The following is a 20,960-nucleotide window of genomic DNA, read 5'->3' on the forward strand; positions in this document are numbered from 1 at the left end:
TTGTCTCATATAAGGTGAAATCATGACCTTATTATTTGCTTTAGTTGCAGAATGAATGTGATTTAAGGAGATGCATATGTATGCCTAAGTTTCCAGAAGGCTGACTAGTTAGTGATGGTTAACTCTCTGTGTCAAAGTGACTGGGATGTGCGTGCCCAGAGTAAGCATCATTTCTCTGGGTGTCTGGGATGCTATTTCCAGAAGAGATTGGTATTTGCATCCATGGTCACTGTGTAAGTGGGCATCATTCAACCCATTAAGATTCTGAATAGAATGAAAAGCAGAAGGAGGAAGAATTCACTCATTTTTCCTTCCTGCATCCATGCCTGTATTGGAACATTGGATCCTCCTTCCCTGGGACTGAGAGTTACACCGTCAGGTCTCCAGGTTCTCAGACTAGATAGCAGTGCACAATCACATGAGAAAACTCCACTAACTTTCCAGGGTCTCCACCTTGGGATCAGAGATCATGGAACTTCTCAGCCTATTCAGTCATATGAGCCAATGGATGATGGGTTCTGTTCCTCAGGAGAACCCTGCCTATATATATGGAGATTCTAGTATGTCTTGTGGTTTACAATAACTGAAAAATACGTCACACATATAAAGGCTTCAGAAGCAAAATTCTCTGAAGGAAGTGCCGTGTTGTGTGTTTGGGACAAGAAGGGGGTGACGATAGTGAGGAGCTATGAGATCCTGAAGAGATCACCTGATCCAGGAAGGGAGAGACCCCTGGTCCTTGAACACATAAAGGGGAATCCTGCTTCTGCTCATCCTAGGGCAATCCTACAAGTCTTGCAGAAGTAAGAGTGCAAATGAGAATCTCCGGATGATGTCATCTTTCCAAAACACAGAGCAATAAGGATTTTGACTAATGAATAAATAGAGTACATTTGAGTGAAAAATAAAAATTAATTTATGTATGGTATGTGGACATATTGAAGTCAGATATGGATAACCAAAATCACTGATACTTTGTCCATCATTAAATTTTATTATTTAGGAATAATTTATGGAGTTATTTTATTTTTATTAATTTTTATTAATTTTTTACTAATAATAGCATTTGATAGTATTAAAATATTTAATATATTTTATCTTTATTTATTAAAATATTTAATAAATAGGTTACCCTATAGATTTGTGTATTTACCCATTTATAGTTGTATATTAAAATCCAATAACTGTGTAATTAGAAATTAGAAATATCAATTAGATATATCAATTGTAATTAGAAATATCAATAAATATTAATAAAGCTCTAAAAGGATAAGAGGAAATAGTTACAAATTATTATTTCTTCCAAATATATATTTTTATCTTTTATTTCCAGAGAGCACTCAAAATATATTTGAGTTTAAAAATTATTACAAAGTAAAGCCTAACAATCACAAGATAATACTAAAAATATCACAACTGGTAAAAATCCAGACCCACAAACCCAGTACATATTTTTCTAGTAGAGAAGAAAAACAATTCACCTGCACTTGTAACTTTACCTACGCTGTATTTGGTGTATCCTGAGCGCCCCCTGGTGCCCTGAGCGCCCCCTGGGGACCAGACAGTCCCCTGCTGACCTGAGCGCCCCCTGGTCCCCTGAGCGCCCCCTGGGGACCAGACAGTCCCCTGCTGACCCGAGCACCCCTCTGGTGAACTGAGCGCCCCCTGGTAACCAGACAGGCCCTTGCTGACCTGAACGCCCCCTGGTGACCAAACAGTCCCCTGCTGACCTGAGTGCCCCCTGGTGCCCTGAGCAACTGCTAGTGACCTGAGCTCCTCCTAATGACTTGACCACTCCCTGGTCACCTGAGTGCCCCCCTAGTGCCCTGAGCATCCCCTGGTGTCCTGAGCACCCCCTGGTGACCTGAGCATCCCCTACAGCCGAGTCCTGCTTGTGTCACTGCACGGAGGTTTGTGTCTGGGCTCACACTGAGGTCCACTCACTGTGTCCCTTGCACAGTAATACACGGCCGTGTCCTCGTCTCTCAGGCTGTTCATCTGCAGATACAGCGTGTTCTTGGCATTGTCTCTGGAGATGGTGAATCGGCCCTTCACAGCGTCTGCGTAGCTTGTGCTACTTCCATCACTGCTAATTTGTGAGACCCACTGCAGCCCCTTCCCTGGAGCCTGGCGGATCCAGCTCATGTAGTTGCTACTGAAGGTGAATCCAGAGGCCACACAGGAGAGTCTCAGGGACCCCCCAGGCTTCACCAGGTCTCCCCCAGACTCCACCAGCTGCACCTCACCCTGGACACCTGCAGACACATGACATCCTGGTCAAGAAACTGTCTCACATCCCCTGCTTCTCTCACTCACCTCCACTCACAGACTCAAGGTCTTTGGTTCTCCATGAATTACCTTTTAAAATAGCGACAAGGAAAACCTAGCTGAGCACAGACTCCATGGTGCGTTGTCTGTGTTCTGTCCTGATCACTGAATGGGGTCACCTAGAGATCCTGGGGCTGGGTCTTCTCTCCCAGATGCAGGGTCACAGCTGGGCTGATTTAATTATCAGATGGAGGGCCCTATTTGCATGCCCTCTGACTATATAGGCAAGCTCCAGACTTAGATTTGATCTTACAAGTTACAAACAAGGATTGCATCACAATTCTAGATAACTTTATGTAGATGGTACTGTGAATATACTATGTTCTAATCTGCCAAAGTAGTTATCTTTGCATTTCTGTGTGCCTTTTTTTACAGACTTTCATTAATGCAGTTCATTTTTAGTAGATTATTTTGTATCCCTATTGAAGTTTAATCATGAATATTTATTTTTGTTATTTTTGTTTTTTTAAAAGATTTTACTTATTTATTCATAAGAGACCCACAGAAAGAGAGGCAGAGACATAAGCAGAGAGAGAAGCAGGCGCCCCACACAGGAGCCTGATATGGTACATGATCCTGGATCATGCCTTGAGAGAGGCAGACACTCAAACCACTGAGCCAAATATTTATTTTTGATACCAGTGTAAAGAGGACTGTTTTGTTAATTTTATGTAGATAATTTGTTGTTAGTGTGTAGAAATTAGCTTTATTGTATATGTTGAATTTACATCCTGAATTTTCCCTGAGCTCATTAGTTACTTCTAAGTGTTTTTTGTAAGATTTATTCTCATTCACTATGTATAAGACAATGTCATATGCAGGCAAATTATTTTTCTTCCTGTTGACTGATTTTAATATATTTTATTTTTTATTGCCTAATTTCTATGGTAGTCTTCGAGTTAGGGTCAAAAAAGTTTTCCCTCCGTCAGCCCGGGTGGCTCAGTGGTTTAGCACTGCCTTCAGCCCAGGGCCTGATCCTGGAGTACCGGGATCGAGTCCCACCTCGGGCTCCCCACATGAAGCCTGTTTCTCCCTCTGCCTTTCTCTCTCCTCTCTGTGTTTCTCATGAATAAGTGAATAAAATCTTTAAAAAATGTTTTCCTTCTTTTATGTCAGATACTTTGCTCTAATATTTGGTTTGATATATGGCAAATCTAGGAATGCCTGGGGGGCTCAGCGATTGAGTGCCTATCCTCAGCCCAGGGCATGATCCTGGAGTACATGGATCAAGTCCCACATCAGGCTCCCTTCATGGAGCCTGCATCTATCTCCCTCTGCCTGGGTCTCTGCCTCTCTCTCTCTCTCTCTGTGTCTTTCATGAATAAATAAATAGAATCTAAAAAAAGATATATGGCAGATCTAGGAGAGCAAATGAATTTAGTTTTGTATGAGAATAAGCTTCCTATATATATGGTGTGAAGTGGGATGTCAGGACAGGACAGGAAGTTTGTTCACAACTTCTGCCCAATACTGATTAGAGATACATGGTGGCTATTGAGCTTGATAAGTTTATTGTAGCTTTTTAAAAATTTCTTTTTATTGGAGCTCAATTTCCCAACATATAGCATAACACCCAGTGCTCATCCCATCAAATGCCCCCCTCAGTGCCCATCACCCAGTCACCCCCAACCCTGGACCAACTCCCCTTCCACTGCCCCTTGTTCGTTGCCCAGAGTTAGGAGTCTCTCATGTTCTGTCTCCCTCTCTGATATTTCACACTCATTTTCTCTACTTTCCCCTTTATTCCCTATCACAATTTTTTATATTCCCCAAATGCATGAGACCATATAATGTTTGTCTTTCCCCGATTGATGTATTTCACTCAGCATAATACCCTTCAGTTCCATCCAGTCAAAGAAAATGGTGGGTATTTGTCATTTCCAGTGGCTGAGTAATATTTCATTGGATACATAGACCACATCTTCTTTATTCATTCATCTTTCGATGGACACTGAGGCTACTTCCACAGTCTGGCTATTGTGGACATTGCTGCTATAAACATCGGGTGCAGGGGTCCTGGCGTTTCACTGCATCTGTATCTTTGGGGTAAATCCCCAGCAGTGCAATTGCTGGGTCGTAGGGCAGGCCTATTTTTTTAATAATAAATTTATTTTTTATTGGTATTCAATTTGCCAACATACAGAATAACAACCAGTGCTCATCCCGTCAAGTGTCCCCCTCAGTGCCCATCATCCATTCACCCCCACCCCCTGCCCTCCTCCCCTTCCATCACCCCTAGTCATTTCCCAGAGTTAGGAGTCTTTATGTTCTGTCTCCCTTTCTGATATTACCCACACATTTCTTCTCCCTTTCCTTATATTCCCTTTCACTATTATTTACATTCCAAAAATGAATGAGAACATACAATGTTTGTCCTTCCCCAATTGACTTACTTCGCTCAGCATAATACCTTCCAGTTCCATCCATGTTGAAGCAAAAGGGGGGTACTTGTCATTTCTAATGGTTGAGTAATATTCCATTGTATACATAAACCACATCTTCTTTATCCATTCATCTTTCGATAGACACCGAGGCTCCTTCCACAGTTTGATTATTGTGGACATAGCTGCTATAAACATCAGGGTGCAGGTGTCCCGGCATTTCATTGCATCTGTATATTTGGGGTAAATCCCCAACAGTGCAATTGCTGGGTCTTGGGCAGATCTATTTTTAATTCTTTGAGGAACCTCCACACAGTATTCCAGAGTGGCTGCACCAGTTTACATTCCCACCAACAGTGTAAGAGGGTTCCCTTTTTCTGCATCCTCTCCAACATTTGTGCTTTCCTGCCTTGTTAATTTTCCCCATTCTCACTGGTGTGAGGTGGTATCTCATTGTGGTTTTGATTTGTACTTCCCTGATGGCAAGTGATGCAGAGCATTTTCTCATGTGCGTGTTGGCCATGTCTATGTCTTCCTCTGTGAGATTTCTGTTCATGTCTTTTGCCCATTTCATGATTGGATTGCTTGTTTCCTTCCTGTTGAGTTTAATAAGTTCTTTATAGATCTTGGAAATTAGCCCTTTATCTGACACGTCATTTGCAAATATCTTCTCCCATTCTGTAGGTTGTCTTTGAGTTTTGTTGACTGTATCCTTTGCTGTGCAAAAGTGTCTTATCTTGATGAAGTCTCAATAGTTCATTTATGCTTTTGTTTCTTTTGCCTTCATGGATGTATCTTGCAAGAAGCTACTATGGCCGAGTTCAAAAAGGGTATTGCCTGTGTTCTCCTCTAGGATTTTGATGGAATCTTGTCTCGCATTTAGATCTTTCATCCATTTTGAATTTATCTTTGTGTATGGTGAAAGAGAGTGGTCTAGTTTCATTCTTCTGCATGTGGATGTCCAATTTTCCCAGCACCATTTATTGAAGAGACTGTCTTTCTTCCAATGGAGAGTCTTTCCTCATTTATTGAATATTTGTTGACCATAAAGTTCAGGGTCCACTTCTGGGTTCTCTATTCTGCTCCACTGATCCATGTGTCTGTTTTTGTGCCAGTACCACACTGTCTTGATGACCATAGCTTTGTAGTACAACCTGAAATCTGGCATTGTGATGCCCCAGATATTGTTTTCTTTTGTAAAATTCCCCTGGCTATTCGGAGTCTTTTCTGATTCCACACAAATCTTAAAATAAATTCTTTTAACTCTCTGAAGAAAGTCCATGGTATTTTGATAGGGATTGCATTAAACGTGTAAATTGCCCTGGGTAACATTGACATTTTCACAATATTAATTCTGTCAATCCATGGGCATGGAATATTTTTCCATCTCTTTGTGTCTTCCTCAATTTCTTTCAGAAGTGTTCTATAGTTTTGAGGGTATAGATCCTTTACATCTTTGGTTAGGTTTATTCCTAGGTATCTTATGCTTTTGGGTGCAATTGTAAATGTGATTGACTCCTTAATGTCTCTTTCTTCAGTCTCATTGTGAGTGTATAGGAGTGCCTCAGATTTCTGGGCATTGATTTTGTATCCTGCCATGCTGCCAAATTGCTGTATGAGTTCTAGCAATCTTGGGGTGGATGCTTTTGGGTTTTCTATGTAGAGTATCATGTCATCAGCAAATAGGGAGAGTTTGACTTCTTCTTTGCCAATTTGAATGCGTTTAATGTCTTTTTGTTGTCTGAATGCTGAGGCTAGGACTTCCAGTACTATGTTGAATAGCAGTGGTGAGAGAGGACATCCCTGTCTTGTTCCTGATCTTAGGAGAAAGGCTCCCAGTGCTTCCCCATTGAGAATAATATTTGCTGTGGGCTTTTCATAGATGGCTTTTAAGATGTCTTTAATGTTCCCTCTATCCCTACACTCTGAAGAGTTTTGATCAGGAAAGGATGCTGTATTTTGTCAAATGCTTTCTCTGCATCTAATGAGAGGATCATATGGTTCTTGGTTTTTCTCTTGCTGATATGATGAATCACATTGATTGTTTTAGGAGTGTTGAACCAGCCTTGTGTCCCGGGGATAAATCCTACTTGGTCATGGTGAAAAATTTTCTTAATGTACTGTTGGATCCTATTGGCTAGTATCTTGTTGAGAATTTTTGCATCCATGTTCATCAGGAATATTGGTCTGTAATTCTCCTTTTTGGTGGGGTCTTTGTCTGGTTTTGGAATTAAGGTGATGCTGGCCTCATAGAACGAATTTGGAAGTACTCCATCTCTTTCTATCTTTCCAAACAGCTTTAGTAGAATAGATATTGTTTCTTCTTTAAACTTTGATAGAATTCCCCTGGGAAGCCATCTGGCCCTGGACTTTTGTGTCTTGGGAGGTTTTTGATGACTTCTTCAATTTCCTTCCTGGTTATTGGCCTGTTCAGGTTGTCTATTTCTTCCTGTTTCAATTTTGGTAGTTTGTGGTTTCCAGGAATGTGTCCATTTCTTCTAGATTGCCTATTTTATTGGCGTTCATAATATGTTTTTAAAATTGTTTGTATTTCCTTGGTGTTGGTAGTGATCTCTCCTTTCTCATTCATGATTTTATTAATTTGAGTCTTCTCTCTCTTCTTTTTAATAAGGCTGGCTAGTGGTTTATCTATCTTATTAATTCTTTCAAAGAACCAACTCCTGGTTCTGTTGATCTTTTCCACAGTTCTTCTGGTCTCAATTTCGTTGAGTTCTGCTCGAATCTTAATTAACTCTCTTTCCTTTGCTGGGTGTAGGATCTTTGCTGTTTTTTCTCTAGCTCCTTTATGTGTAAGGTTAGCTTTTGTACTTAAGTTCTTTCCGTTTTTGGATGGATTCTTGTATTGCGATGTATGTCCCCCTCAGGACTGCTTTTGCTGTGTCCCAAGGATTTTGAGCATTTTTATCTTCATTCTCATTAGTTTCCATGAATCTTTTTAATTCCTCCTTAATTTCCTGGTTGACGCTTTCATCTTTTAGCAAGATGGTCCTTAACCTCCACGTGTTTGAGGTCCTTCCAAACTTTTTGTTGTGATTTATTTCTAATTTCAAGGCATTTTGGTCTGAAAATATGCCTGGGACGATCCCAATCTTTTGGTATCGGTTCAGACCCGATTGTGACCCAGTATGTGGTGTATTCTGGAGAAAGTTCCATGTGCACTTGAGAAGAATGTGTATTCAGTTGAGTTTGGATGTAAAGTTCTGTAGATATCTGTGAAATCCATCTGGTCCAGTGTATCATTTAAAGCTCTAATTTCTTTGGAGATGTTGTACTTGAAGAGAAACTAAAGAAAAGGAAGAAAAAAGAGAAAAAAGAGAAGAAGAGAAAAAAAAGAAAAAAGGGGGGAAGCAAACAGAAATCAAAAAGAAAAAAAAAACAAGGGGGAGTATCCTCTGATTCTGTAGACTGTAAGTCCCTTGACTTCCCCTGGTACTTTCCAGTGCTGCTTGGTCAATAATTTGTGTTTTCCCTGTCCCTCTAGCTGGTCTTCTGGGGGAGGGGCCTGTTGTGCTCATTTTCAGATGTTAGCACTTGGGGGAGCTGCTCAGCTCCCTGCCTGGTGCAGGGCTCAGTGAGTGATGTTTAAGCTGCTTATCCGGTGAGGCCACTGTGAGGCTCAGTGGGGGTCATTTACCCCGTGAGGCTCCAGGCGGAACAACCACAGTTGCAGTGGCCAGGCCTGGAGCCCTGGATTCAGCTCCCGCTGTAGCTACAGAGCTCTCAGTCTGCAGGGGCCTGGATACTCCGGGGGCAGGGCCGCTGATCTGCTCAGCTTGGGGCAGGAGTGTCCTTGCTGTCCTGTGCCCTCCTGGCTTCTGTCTGTCCTGGGGATAGTGCCGGATCCTGGGCTGTGTCCCTGGTGTCCTGTGCTCCTGGGCCTGCACTGTTGGATTCCTCCACCGGGCAGCCCCCTCCGCGCAGAGCCTCCGCCCGAGCCCCTCCGTGCTGCTCCGGGGACCCTTAGGGCCCGCGCTGCAGCCCTTTAGGGAGCTCTGCCATGGTGTAGGGTACTCTCCCCAGGGTGCAGGTGCTGTGTTAGTGCCCCAGGGAGCCTGAGGGCATCCTCATCGTCCTGGGGTTCTGCTTTATCTCCTGTGAACGCCTTTCCACCCCGGAAGATTGGTGAAGCACCTGCTTCTCTGGGGCGGGGCTCTCATGTCTTAGGGACACTCGCTTCGGCCTTAGCCCAGCTCCTCACAGGGCCCTTCCCCCTTGGATGCTTTTCTTTATTTCTTTTTTCCCCCGTATTCCTACCTTGATAGAAGTGTGAAATCTTCTCCCTGTAGCATTTCAGCTGTTCTCTCTTAAATCTCAGGCTGAATTCGAGGATTTTCAGGATGATTTGAAAGTTATCTAGGTAATTTGGTGGGGACAGGTGACCTGGAGACCCTAATCTTCTGCCCTCTTGCCCCGCCTCCTGGGGTAAATCATCAGCAGTGCAATTGCTGGGTTGTAGGGTGGGTCTAATTTTAATTCTTTTTTTTTAATTTTTTTTTTAATTTTAATTCTTTAAGGAACCTCCACACAGTATTCCAGAGTGGCTGCACCAGTTTGCATTCCCACCAACAGTGCAAGAGGGTTCCCCTTTCTCCACATCCTCTCCAACATTTTTTGTTTCCTGCCTTGTTAAATTTCCCCATTCTCACTGGTGTGAGGTGGTATCTCATTGTGGTTTTGATTTGTATTTCCCTGATGGCAAGTGATGTGGAGCAATTTCTCATTTACTTGTTGGCCATGTCTATGTCTTCCTCTGTGAAATTTCTATTCATGTCTTTTGCCCATTTCATGATTGGATGTTTTTTTCTTGCTGTTGAGTTTTATAAGTTCTTTATACATCTTGGATACTAGCCTTTTATCTGATACGTCATTTACAAATATCTTCTCCCATTCTGTAGGTTGTCCTTTAGTTTTTTTCACTCTTTCTTTTGCTGCACAGAAGTGTTCAATATTGATGAAGTCCCAATAATTCATTCTTGTTTTTTTTTCCCTTGCCTTCATAGATCTATCTTGGGAGAAGTTGCTGTGGCCAGGTTCAAAAAGGGTGTTGCCTGTGTTCTCTAGGATATTCATGAAATCTTGTCTCACGTTTAAATCTTTCATCCATTTTGAGTTTACCTTTGTGTCTGGTGTAAGAGAATGGTCTAGTTTCATTCATTTGCCTGTGGCTGTCCAATTTTCCCAGAACCATTTATTTATTTTTATTTTTATTATTTTTATTTTCTTTATAAATTTATTTTTTATTGGTGTTCAATTTGCCAACATATAGAATAACACCCAGTGCTCATCTCATCAAATGCCCCCCTCAATGCCTGTCCCCAGTAACCCCCACCTCCCACCCACCTCCACTTCCACCACCCCTAGTTCATTTTCCAGATTTAGGAGTCTCTATGTTCTGTCTCCATCCCTGATATTTCCCACTCATTATTTCTCCTTTCCCCTTTATTCCCTGTCACTATTTTTTATATTCCCCAAATGAATGAGACCACATAATGTTTTTCCTTCTCCGATTGATGTATTTCACTCAGCATAATACCCTTCAGTTCCATCCAGTAGAAGAAAATGGTGGGTATTTGTCATTTCTAGTGGCTGAGTAATATTCCATTGGATACATACACATCTTCTTTATCTATTCATCTGTCGATGGACACTGAGGCTCCATCCACCGTTTGGCTACTGTGGAAATTGCTGCTATAAACATTGGGGTGAGGGTGTCCCAGCGTTTCATTGCATCTGTATGTTTGAGGTAAATCCCGAGCGGTGCAATTGCTGGATCGTAGGACAGATCTAATTTTCACTCTTTCAGGAACCTCCACACAGTTTTCCAGAGTGGCTGCACCAGTTCACATTCCCACCAATAGTGCAGGATGGTTCCCTTTTCTCCACATCCTCTCCAACATTTGTGGTTTCCTGCCTTGTTAATTTTCCCCATTCTCACTGGTGTGAGGTGGTATCTCATTGTGGTTTTGATTTGTATTTCTCTGATGGCAAGTGATGCGGAGCATTTCCTCATGTACTTGTTGGCCATGTCTATGTCTTCCTCTGTGAGATTTCTGTTCATGTCTTTGCCCATTTCATGATTGGATTGTTTGTTTCTTTGCTGTTGAGTTTAAGAAATTCTTTATATATCTTGGACACTAGCCCTTTATCTGATACGTCATTTGCAAATATTTCTCCCATTCTGTAGGTTGTCTTTTAGTTTTGTTGACTGTATCCTTTGCTGTGCAAAAGCTTCTTATCTTGATGAAGTCCCAATATTTCATTTTTGCTTTTGTTTATTTTCCCTTTGTGGATGTTTATTGCAAGATGTTACTGTGGCCAAGTTTAAAAAGGGTGTTGCCTGTGTTCTCTTCTAAGATTTTTTTAAATAAATTTATTTTTTATTGGTGTTCAATTTGCCAACTTATAGAATAACATGTAGTGCTCATCCTGTCAAGTGTCCACCTCAGTGCCCGCCACCCAGTCACCCCTACCCCCCGCCCACCTCCCCTTTCACCACCCCTAGTTCATTTCCCAGAGTTAGGAGTCTCTCATATTCTGTCTCCACTTCTGACATTTCCCACTCATTTCCTCTCTCTTCTCCCCATTCCCTTTCACTATTTCTTATATTCTCCAAATGAATCAGACCAGAAAATGTTTGTCCTTTTCTGATTGAGTTATTTCATTAAGCGTAATACCCTCCAGTTCCATCCACGTCGAAGCAAATGGTGAGTATTTATCATTTCTTTTTTTTTTAAAGATTTTATTTATTTATTCATGATAGTCACACAGAGAGAGACAGAGAGGCAGAGACACAGGCAGAGGGAGAAGCAGGCTCCATGCACCGGGAGCCCGATGTGGGACTCGATCCCGGGTCTCCAGGATCACGCCCTGGGCCAAAGGCAGGCGCCAAACCGCTGCGCCACCCAGGGATCCCGTATTTATCATTTCTAATGGCTGAGTAATATTCCATTGTATACATAGACCACATTTTCTTTATCCAGCACCATTTATTGAAGAGACCATCTTTTTTCCAGTGGTAGTCTTAACTGCTTTGTCGAATATTAGTTGACCATAGAGGTTATGGCCAATCTCTGGACTCTCTATTTGGTTCTATGTGTCTGTTTTTGTGCCAGGATCTCACTGTCTTGATGATTGCAGCTTTCTAGTACAAATACAACCTGAAATCTGGCATTGTGATGCCCCATCTATTGTTTTCTTTTTCAATACTCCCCTGGCTATTTGGAGTCTTTTCTGACTACCCACAAACCTTTTTTTTTTAAATAAAATAATTTTTATTGGTGTTCAATTTACCAACATATAGAATAACACGCAGTGCTCATCCCGTCAAGTATCCCACTCTGTGCCTGTCACCCACTCACCCCCACCCTCTGCCTTCCTCCCCTTCCACCACCCCTAGTTCATTTCCCAGAGTTAGGAGTCTTTATGTTATGTCTCCCTTTCTGATATTTCCCACACATTTCTTCTCCCTTCCCTTATATTCCCTTTCACTATTATTTATATTCCCCAAATGAATGAGAACATACAATGTTTGTCCTTCTCCGATTGACTTACTTCACTCAACATAATACCCTCCAGTTCCATCCAAGTTGAAGCAAATGGTGGGTATTTGTCATTTCTAATGGCTGAGTAATATTCCATTGTATACATAAACCACATCTTCTTTATCCATTCATCTTTTGATGGACACCGAGGCTCCTTCCACAGTTTGGCTATTGTGGACATTGCTGCTATAAACATCGGGGTGCAGGTGTCCCGGCGTTTCACTGCATCTGAATCATTGGGGTAAATCCCCAACAGTGCAATTGCTGGGTCATAGGGCAGGTATATTTTTATCTCTTTGAGGAACCTCCACACAGTTTTCTAGAGTGGCTGCAGCAGTTCGCATTCCCACCAACAGTGTAAGAGGGTTCCCTTTTCTCCGCATCCTCTCCAACATTTGTTGTTTCCTGCCTTGTTAATTTTCCCCATTCTCACTGGTGTGAGGTGGTATCTCATTGTGGTTTTGATTTGTATTTCCCTGATGGCAAGTGATGCGGAGCATTTTCTCATGTGCATGTTGGCCATGTCTATGTCTTCCTCTGTGAGATTTCTGTTCATGTTTTTTGCCCATTTCATGATTGGATTGTTTGTTTCTTTGGTCTTGAGTTTAAGAAGTTCTTTATAGATCTTGGAAACTAGCCCTTTATCCGATATGTCATTTGCAACTATTTTCTCCCATTCTGTAGGTTTTCTTTTAGTTTTGTTGACTGTATCCTTTGCTGTGCAAAAGCTTCTTATCTTGATGAAGTCCAAATAGTTCATTTTCGCTTTTGTTTCTTTTGCCTTCGTGGATGTATCTTGCAAGAAGTTACTGTGGCCGAGTTCAAAAAGGGTATTGCCTGTGTTCTCCTCTAGGATTTTGATGGAATCTTGTCTCACATTTAGATCTTTCATCCATTTTGAGTTTATCTTTGTGTATGGTGAAAGAGAGTGGTCTAGTTTCATTCTTCTGCATGTGGATGTCCAATTTTCCCAGCACCATTTATTGAAGAGACTGTCTTTCTTCCAATGGATAGTCTTTCCTCCTTTGTCGAATATTAGTTGGCCATAAAGTTCAGGGTGCAATCAATGTGATTCATCATATCAGCAAGAGAAAAACCAAGAACCATATGATCCTCTCATTAGATGCAGAGAAAGCATTTGACAAAATATAGCATCTATTTCTGATCAAAACTCTTCAGAGTGTTGATTTGTGTGCAATCAGAAAAGACCCTGAATAGCCAGGGGAATTTTAAAAAAGAAAACCATATCTGGGGGCATCACAATGCCAGATTTCAGGTTGTACTACAAAGCTGTGGTCATCAAGACAGTGTGGTACTGGCATAAAAACAGACACATAGATCAATGGAACAGAATAGAGAACCCAGAAGTGGATCCACACAAATCTCAAGATGATTTGTTCCAACTCTCTGAAGAAAGTCCATGGTATTTTGATATGGATTGCATTGAACATGTAAACTGTTCTGGGTAACATTGACAGTTTCACAATATTTATTCTTCCAATCCATGAGCATAGAATATTTTTCCATCTCTTTGTGTCTTCCTCAATTTCTTTCAGAAATGTTCTGTAGTTCTTAGGGTATAGATTGTTTACCTCTTTGGTTCAGCTTATTCCTGGTATCTTATGCTTTTGGGTGCAATTGTAAATGGGATTGACTCATTAATTTCACTTTCTGCAGTCTTAGTGTATAAAAATGTCACTGATTTCTGGGCATTGATTTTGTATCCTGCCACACTGCCGAATTGCTGTATGAGTTTTAGCAATCTTGGGGTTGTCTTTTGTGTTTTCTATGTACAGTATCATGTCATCTGCAAAGAGGGATAGTTTGACTTCTTCTTGGCCAATTTGAATGCCTTTTATTTCTTTTTTTGCCTGATTGCTGAGGCTAGGACTTCTAGTACTATGTTGAATATTAATGGTGAGAGTGGACATCCCTGTCATGTCCCTGATCTTAGGGGAAAGGCTCCCAGTGTTTTCCCATTGGGAATGATATTGGCTGTGGCTTTTTGTAGATGGCTTTTAAGATGCTGAAGAATGTTCCCTCTATCCCTACACTCTGAAGAGTTTTGATCAGGGATGGATGCAGTACTTTGTCAAATGCTTTCTCTGCATCAATTGAGAGGATCCTATGGTTATTGTTTTTGCTCTTGTTGATATGATCAATCAAATTGATTGCTTTATGAGTGTTGAACCAGTCTTGAATCCTGGGGATAAATCCCACTTGGTCAAGATAAAATATCTTCTTAATGTACTGTTGGATCCTGTTGGCTAGTATCTTGTTGAGAATTTTTGCATCCTTGTTCATCAGGGATATGTGTCTACGATTCTCCTTTTTGATTGGGTCTTTGTCTGATTTTAAGATTAAGGAGATGCTGGCCTCATAGAATGAGATTGAATGCATTCCATCCCTTTCTATCTTTCAGGTCAGCTTTAGGAGAATATTTTTTCTTATTTAAACATTTGATAGAATTCCCCTGGGAGGTCTTGTGGCCCTGGACTTTTGTGTCTTGGGAGGTTTTTGATGACTGCTTCAATTTCCTCCCTGGTTACCAACCTGTTCTTGTTCTCTATTTCCTTCCAGTTCCAGTTTGGTAGTTTGTGGTTTTCCAGAAATGCGTCCATATCTTCTAGATTGCCTTATTTATTGTCATATTGCTGCTCATATTATGTTTTTCAAATTGTTTATAGTTTTTTTGTTTTTAGTTGTGGTGTCTCCTTTTTCATTCATTATTTTATTAATTAGAGTCTTTTTTCTTTTAAACAAGGTTGGCTAATGGTTTATCTATCTTATGAATTCTTTCAAAGAACGAACTCTGGTTTTGTTAATCTGTTCCACAGTTTCTCATGTCTATTTCATTGAGTTGTGCTCGAATCTTCATTAACTCTCTTCTGCCTGTTGTAGGTTTCATTTCCTATTCTTTCTTCAATTCCTTTAGGTGCAAGGTTAACTTGTGCATTTGGGTTTTTTCCAATTTTTTGAGGAATGCTGTATTGTGATGTATTTCCCTCTCAGGACTGCTTTTGCTGTATCCCAAGTTTTGAACGGTTGTATCTTCAGTCTCATTAGTTTACATGACTCTTTAATTCTTCTCTGATTTCCTGGGTGAGCCTTTTATCTTTTAGCATAATGCTCTTTAACCTAGACGTGTTTGAGATTCTTCCAAAATTCCTCTTGTGATTGAGTTCAAGTTTCAAAGCATTTTGGTCTGGAAATATGCAGGGGACAATCCCCATATTTTGGTAGCAGTTATCCCCATCTTTTAGTTGCAGTTGAGATTTGATTTGTGACCCAGTATGTGATCTATTTTGGAAAAAATTCCATGTGCACCTGAGAAGAATGTGTATTCAATTGCGTTTGGATGTAAAGTTCTGTAAATATCTTTGAAATCCATATGGTCCAGTGTATCATTTAAAGCTCATGTTTCTTTGGACATACTGTACTTAGACTATATCTCATTTGCAGAAAGGTCTGTGTTGAAATCTTCCAATAGTAGTGTATTATTATCTACCTATGTATTTCCTTTGATTATCAATTAATTGACATACTTGGCAGCTCCCACATTTGGAGCATAAATATTCATGATTGCCAGGTCCTCTTGTTGGATATATCCTTTAAGTATGATATAGTGTCCCTCTTCATCTCTTACTACAGTCTTCGGGATAAACTTTAATTTATCTTACATAAGGATGGCTACCCCTGCCTTCTTTTGAGGACCATTTGAATGGTAAATGGCTCTCCAACCTTTTATTTTCAGGCTGTAGGTGTCCTTACGTCTAAAATGAGTCTCTTGTAGACAGCAAATAGATGGGTCTTGCTTTTTTATCCAGTCTGAAACCCTGCGCCTTTTGATGGGATCATTAAGCCCATTCACTTTCAGAGTTACTTTTGAAAGATATGAATTACTGTCATCATGATAGCTATTCAGTCCCTGTTTTTGTGGATTCTTTCTTTGGGCATCCTCTTCCTTTCACAAAGTCCCCCTTAGCATTTCTTGCAGAGATGGCTTCATGGTCACACATTCTTTCAGTTTCTGCCTATCTTGGAATCTCTTTATCTCTCCTATTCTGGATGAGATCCTTGCTGGATATATGATTCTTGGCTGCATGTTCTTCACATTCAGGTCCCTGAATGTATCCTGCCAGTCCTTTCTGGCCTGCCAGGTCTCTGTGGAGAGGTGTGCTGTTTACCTAATACTTCTCCCCATAAAGTTTAGGAATTTCTTGTCTCTTTCTGCTTTAAGGATCTTCTCTTTATCTTTGGAATTTGGAAGTTTCACTTTTAAATTTCGAAGTGTTGAATGCTTTGTATTGATTTTAGGGGGGATCTCACTATATCTCCCAGATCTGAATGCCTGTTTCCCTCCTCAAATTAAGGAAGTTCTCACCTATGATTTGTTCAAATATGTTTTCTGGTCCTCTGTCCCTTTCAGCGTCCTCTGGAACCCCAATTAAACGTAGATTTTTCCTTCTCAGGTTGTCATTTATTTCCCTTAACCTTTCCTCATGATATTTTAATTGTTTCTCTCTTTTTTCCTCAGTCCCCTCCTTGCCATCAACTTGTCTTCTATGTCACTCACTCATTCTACCTCATTATCCCTCATCGTTAGGACCTCCAATTTGGATTGCATCTCATTTAATTGATTTTTAATTTTGGCGTCATTAGATCTAAATTCTGCCATCATGAAGTCTCTTGCATCCTTTATGCCTTTTTCTAGAGCTACCAGTAGCTTTTTAATTGAGCTTCTGAATTGACTTTCTGACTTTGAATTGTAATCCAAATTCTGTAATTCTGCGGCACCGAGTACCATTTCTGACTCTTTTGTAGTGAGTTCTTCTTTCTAGTCATTTTACTCAATGCAGTGAGGATATAAACAAGTTGTACTGGAAAAAGGAAGAGAAAAAAAGGAGGGGAATCTTCCGGTTCTTTTTTCTTTTTTTAAAGACTTTATCTATATATTCATGAGAGATGAGAGAGTCAGAGAGAGAGAGAGAGAGAGAGAGAGAGAGGCAGAGACACAGGCAGAGGGAGAAGCAGGCTTCATGCAGGGAGCCTAACGTGGGACTTCTGAGACTCCAGGATCATGTCATGGGCAAAAGGCAGGCGATAAACCACTGAGCCACCCAGGCATCCCCTCCTCTGGTTCTATATACTGTAAATATCCCAACTTCCCCTGGAGCTTTCCAGTGCTGCTCAGTCAATAACTGGCTTTTTCCCTGTCCTTTCAGCTGGTCTTCTGGGGGATGGGCCACTGTGCTGATTCTCAGGTGTGTGCACCTGGGGGAGCTGCCTGCCTTCCACTGGGGGATGGGCTCAGTGGGACCTGTTTACCCCATGAGGCCCTTGTACCCTAGTGGCCCCGCCCCTCCCAGGTACTCTGTGACACCAGGAGGAACAAGCCCTTGGCAGCAGCCATGTCTCCAGCCCTGGAGTCAGGTCCCACAGTAACTACCCAAGTCTCCCAGTCCGCACTGGCCTGGATGCTCTGGGGGTGGAGGGGGGGCACTCTTCTGCACAGGTTGGGGGCGCCCAGTGGCAGAAGCATCCTCATTGTCCTGTGCCCTACCCGTCTCCACCTGCCCCGGGAGGAGTGCAGGATCCTAGGCTTTTTCCACTGTGCTGGTGGACTCGTGCTCTCTCGCTCAGCTCCCAAAGGCAGCAGGGTGCAGCCCCCTCTGTCCGGAGCCACCTCCTGAACTTCTCCAGAGGCCTTGCCTGATGCACGCTCCAGCCGTTTACTGAGATCAGCCCACAGTTGTGGCCCACTCTCCCCAGGAAGGCACTTCCTCTGTTAGTGACTCCAGGAGACTGGAGGCTCCACGGCCCCTCCTGTGGTTCTGCCTGAATTCCCTGCTAAGCCCTTTTGTGTCCGGGAAGAATCCGGTGTGGATTTTTAAAGTTCCTGCTTCTCTGGGACTGCACTTTCCTGTCCCAGAGGTTTTTCTGCCTGGCCTTAGCGTGGCTCCCCCCCGGTGCCATGCTCCCACTTGATTCTTTTTTTTTTTCACCTTCCTACCTGTAAGAAGCACAAACTCCTCTCTGCAGCGTCCCAGCTGTTCTCTCTTTAAATCTCAAGTCGAATTCATAGGTTTTCAGGATACTTTGAAAGTTATCTACGTAAGTTGGTGGGGACAGGTGACTTGGGGACCCTACTCCTCTGCCATCTTGCCCCACCCCCTCTTCACTGCTTTCAAGACACTAATTTTAGTCCCAAAGTCACCTTCAGATTAAGAGTTTGTGGAGAATCATTTATCTTGCTAGCGGTCATGAAAGAACACTGGGTTAACTATCTTTTTTTATAAAAGATATTTATTTATTCATGAGAGATGTGGGAGGGGGAGAGAGAGAGAGAGAGAGAGAGAGAGAGAGAGAGAGAATCAGGATCCCCATAGGGAGCCCAATGTGGGACTTGATCCTGAATCCTGGGATTCCATCCTGAGCTGAAGGCAGATGCTCAACCAGTGAGCCATGCAGGCATCTCAGAAGCCATCCTTTGTTTAGCCAACTGCATTCAAGCCAAAGGCTGAAATAAGAAGTGAAGAAGGACATTATATCTTAAAATATGTCTATCCAACATAAATATCTAAAAATCTTAAATATTTATGCCCCAATATGAGAGCAAGCAATTATGTAAATGCAGTAATACAAAATTAAAGAAACTCATTGGCTATAGAACAACAATAATAGGATAATTTAGAAACCCATGTGGGTTTGTAAATGATGTGGACACATCATCTCAGTAAAAGATCAACAAGGAAACATGGGCTTATAGTGACACAGTGGACCAGAAGGACTTCTACATTATTTATTTGGGTTCTTTCTCTTTTCTTTTTGATAAATACAGGTAAAGGATTCTCAATTTTATTGTTTTTTTTTTCCAACCAGACTCTAGTTTCTATGACCAGTTGTTTTTGAGATTTTATATAGTTGATTTCAACTCTAATCTTTACTATTTCCTTCCTTTTGCTGAGTTTTGGTTTCAGTTGTCCTTTCTCCAGCTCTTTAGCAATTGGGCTAGGTTTTTTATTTGAGATTTTCCTTGTTTCTTGAGGTAGATGTGTACAGCTGTCTACTTCTCTATATGGACCAACTCTAATGTAGATAAATTAAGTAAAGGTGATAATGGTTTTATACTATCGTGTGTGTGTGTGTGTGTGTGTGTGTGTGTATGTGTCTGTGTTTGTGTTTGTTTGTGTGATTTTCAGACCCCAAATCCACATATGTCCCGGTGGGAGTTCCACTGCTTTCATAAGCTGTCAATGGCATTGAGGCTGTGAGCATGGTGCAAGATAGCGACCCCACCAGGGGCCTTTGTTTTGTTGCTTGGATTGTTGTTGCCTCTGTAGCCCCATATCCAGCAAGCACTTTATGCTGCTTCTAGCAAGCTTGTTCCTTGAGCTGGGTGGTCTGTGATGCACAGTGAGTACATCTGTGGCTATTGCAAAGCTTAATTATATGAGCATCAGGATATTTGTAAATTTTTGGTATTTAAGAACACGACTAAGTCAAATGTAGTTGACTCTGTATTTTCTGCATGTTAGTATATTCGTCTTCCTATGACAACTATGTTTGTGAGTTAGAGATGAATAGTTATAAACAGAATCCTGTGTCCAGAGAGGCCTCCTGGGGGAAACTGATCCATGGAGAGGAATCCCAGGCCCCTACAGAAAACATTCCCAGAACATTCATCTGCACCTGATCCTGGACCTTCAAGACAGAAGTGGTGAGTAGTGTGCACCCCCTGGTGGTCCTGATCCCCTTCTACAGGGAAGTTTGTGTCAGGGCTCACACTCAGGTCCCCTCACTGTGTCCTTTGCACAGTAATACACCGCTGTGTCCTCAGCTCTCAGGCTGTTCATCTGCAGATACAGCGTATTCTTTGCGTTGTCTCTGGAGATGGTGAATCGGCCCTTCACAGCGTCTGCATAGCTTGTGCTACTTCCATCTTTGTTAATGTGTGAGACCCACTGAAGCCCCTTCCCTGGAGCCTGGCGGGCCCAATACATGTAGTAACTACTGAAGGTAAATCCAGAGGCCACACAGGAGAGTCTCAGGGACCCCCCAGGCTTCACCACGTCTCCCCCAGACTCCACCAGCTGCACCTCACCCTGGACACCTGCAGACACAAGACATCCTGGTCAGGAAACTGTCCCCCATCCCCTGTTTCTCTCACTCACCTCCACTCACATCCTTAAGGTCTCTGTTATCCATGAATTACCTTTTAAAGTAGCGACAAGGAAAACCCAGCTGAGCACAGACTCCATGGTGAGTTGTCTGTATTCTGTTCTGATCCCTGAATGGGGTCACCTGTGGATCCTGGGGCTGGGGCTTGTCTCCCAGATGCAAGGTCGGGGCTGGGCTGGTTTAATCAGTGGAGGGAGGGCCCTATTTGCATGTCCTCTGACTATATCTTTAGCTCTTGACTAAAATTCATTCTAACAATTTAATAGCAAGGACTGCGTTACCTGTGCAGATCATTGTGCAGATGGCGCTGTTGAAATATGAAGTTCTAATCTGTGAGCAATGCTAACCTTGCATTTCTGTTTCCTTTTTAAAAAGCCCTTCATCAAATAGGTCATTTTTAGTATGGTATTCTACCTATTATTAAATTTAATCCTAAATATTTATTTTTGATGCCAGTGAAAAAGGTATTTTAAAAATTTTTATATAGATAATTTTTTTTAGTGTGAAG

General features: G+C 41.8%; 1 gene segment (V, D, J or C); it reads right to left on the reverse strand.

The window, feature by feature from the left end:
* Positions 1-20,547, reverse strand: part of LOC140640584 (immunoglobulin gamma-1 heavy chain-like) — a 146,992-nt gene extending 126,445 nt beyond the window's left edge. The window contains 1 exon segment of the C gene segment in view: positions 20,487-20,547. Coding sequence covers positions 20,487-20,532 — 46 coding nt within the window.
* Positions 20,548-20,960: the final 413 nt, after the last annotated feature.

The sequence above is a fragment of the Canis lupus genome, chromosome 9 (assembly GCF_048164855.1).
Source record: "Canis lupus baileyi chromosome 9, mCanLup2.hap1, whole genome shotgun sequence".
NCBI lineage: Eukaryota > Metazoa > Chordata > Mammalia > Carnivora > Canidae > Canis > Canis lupus.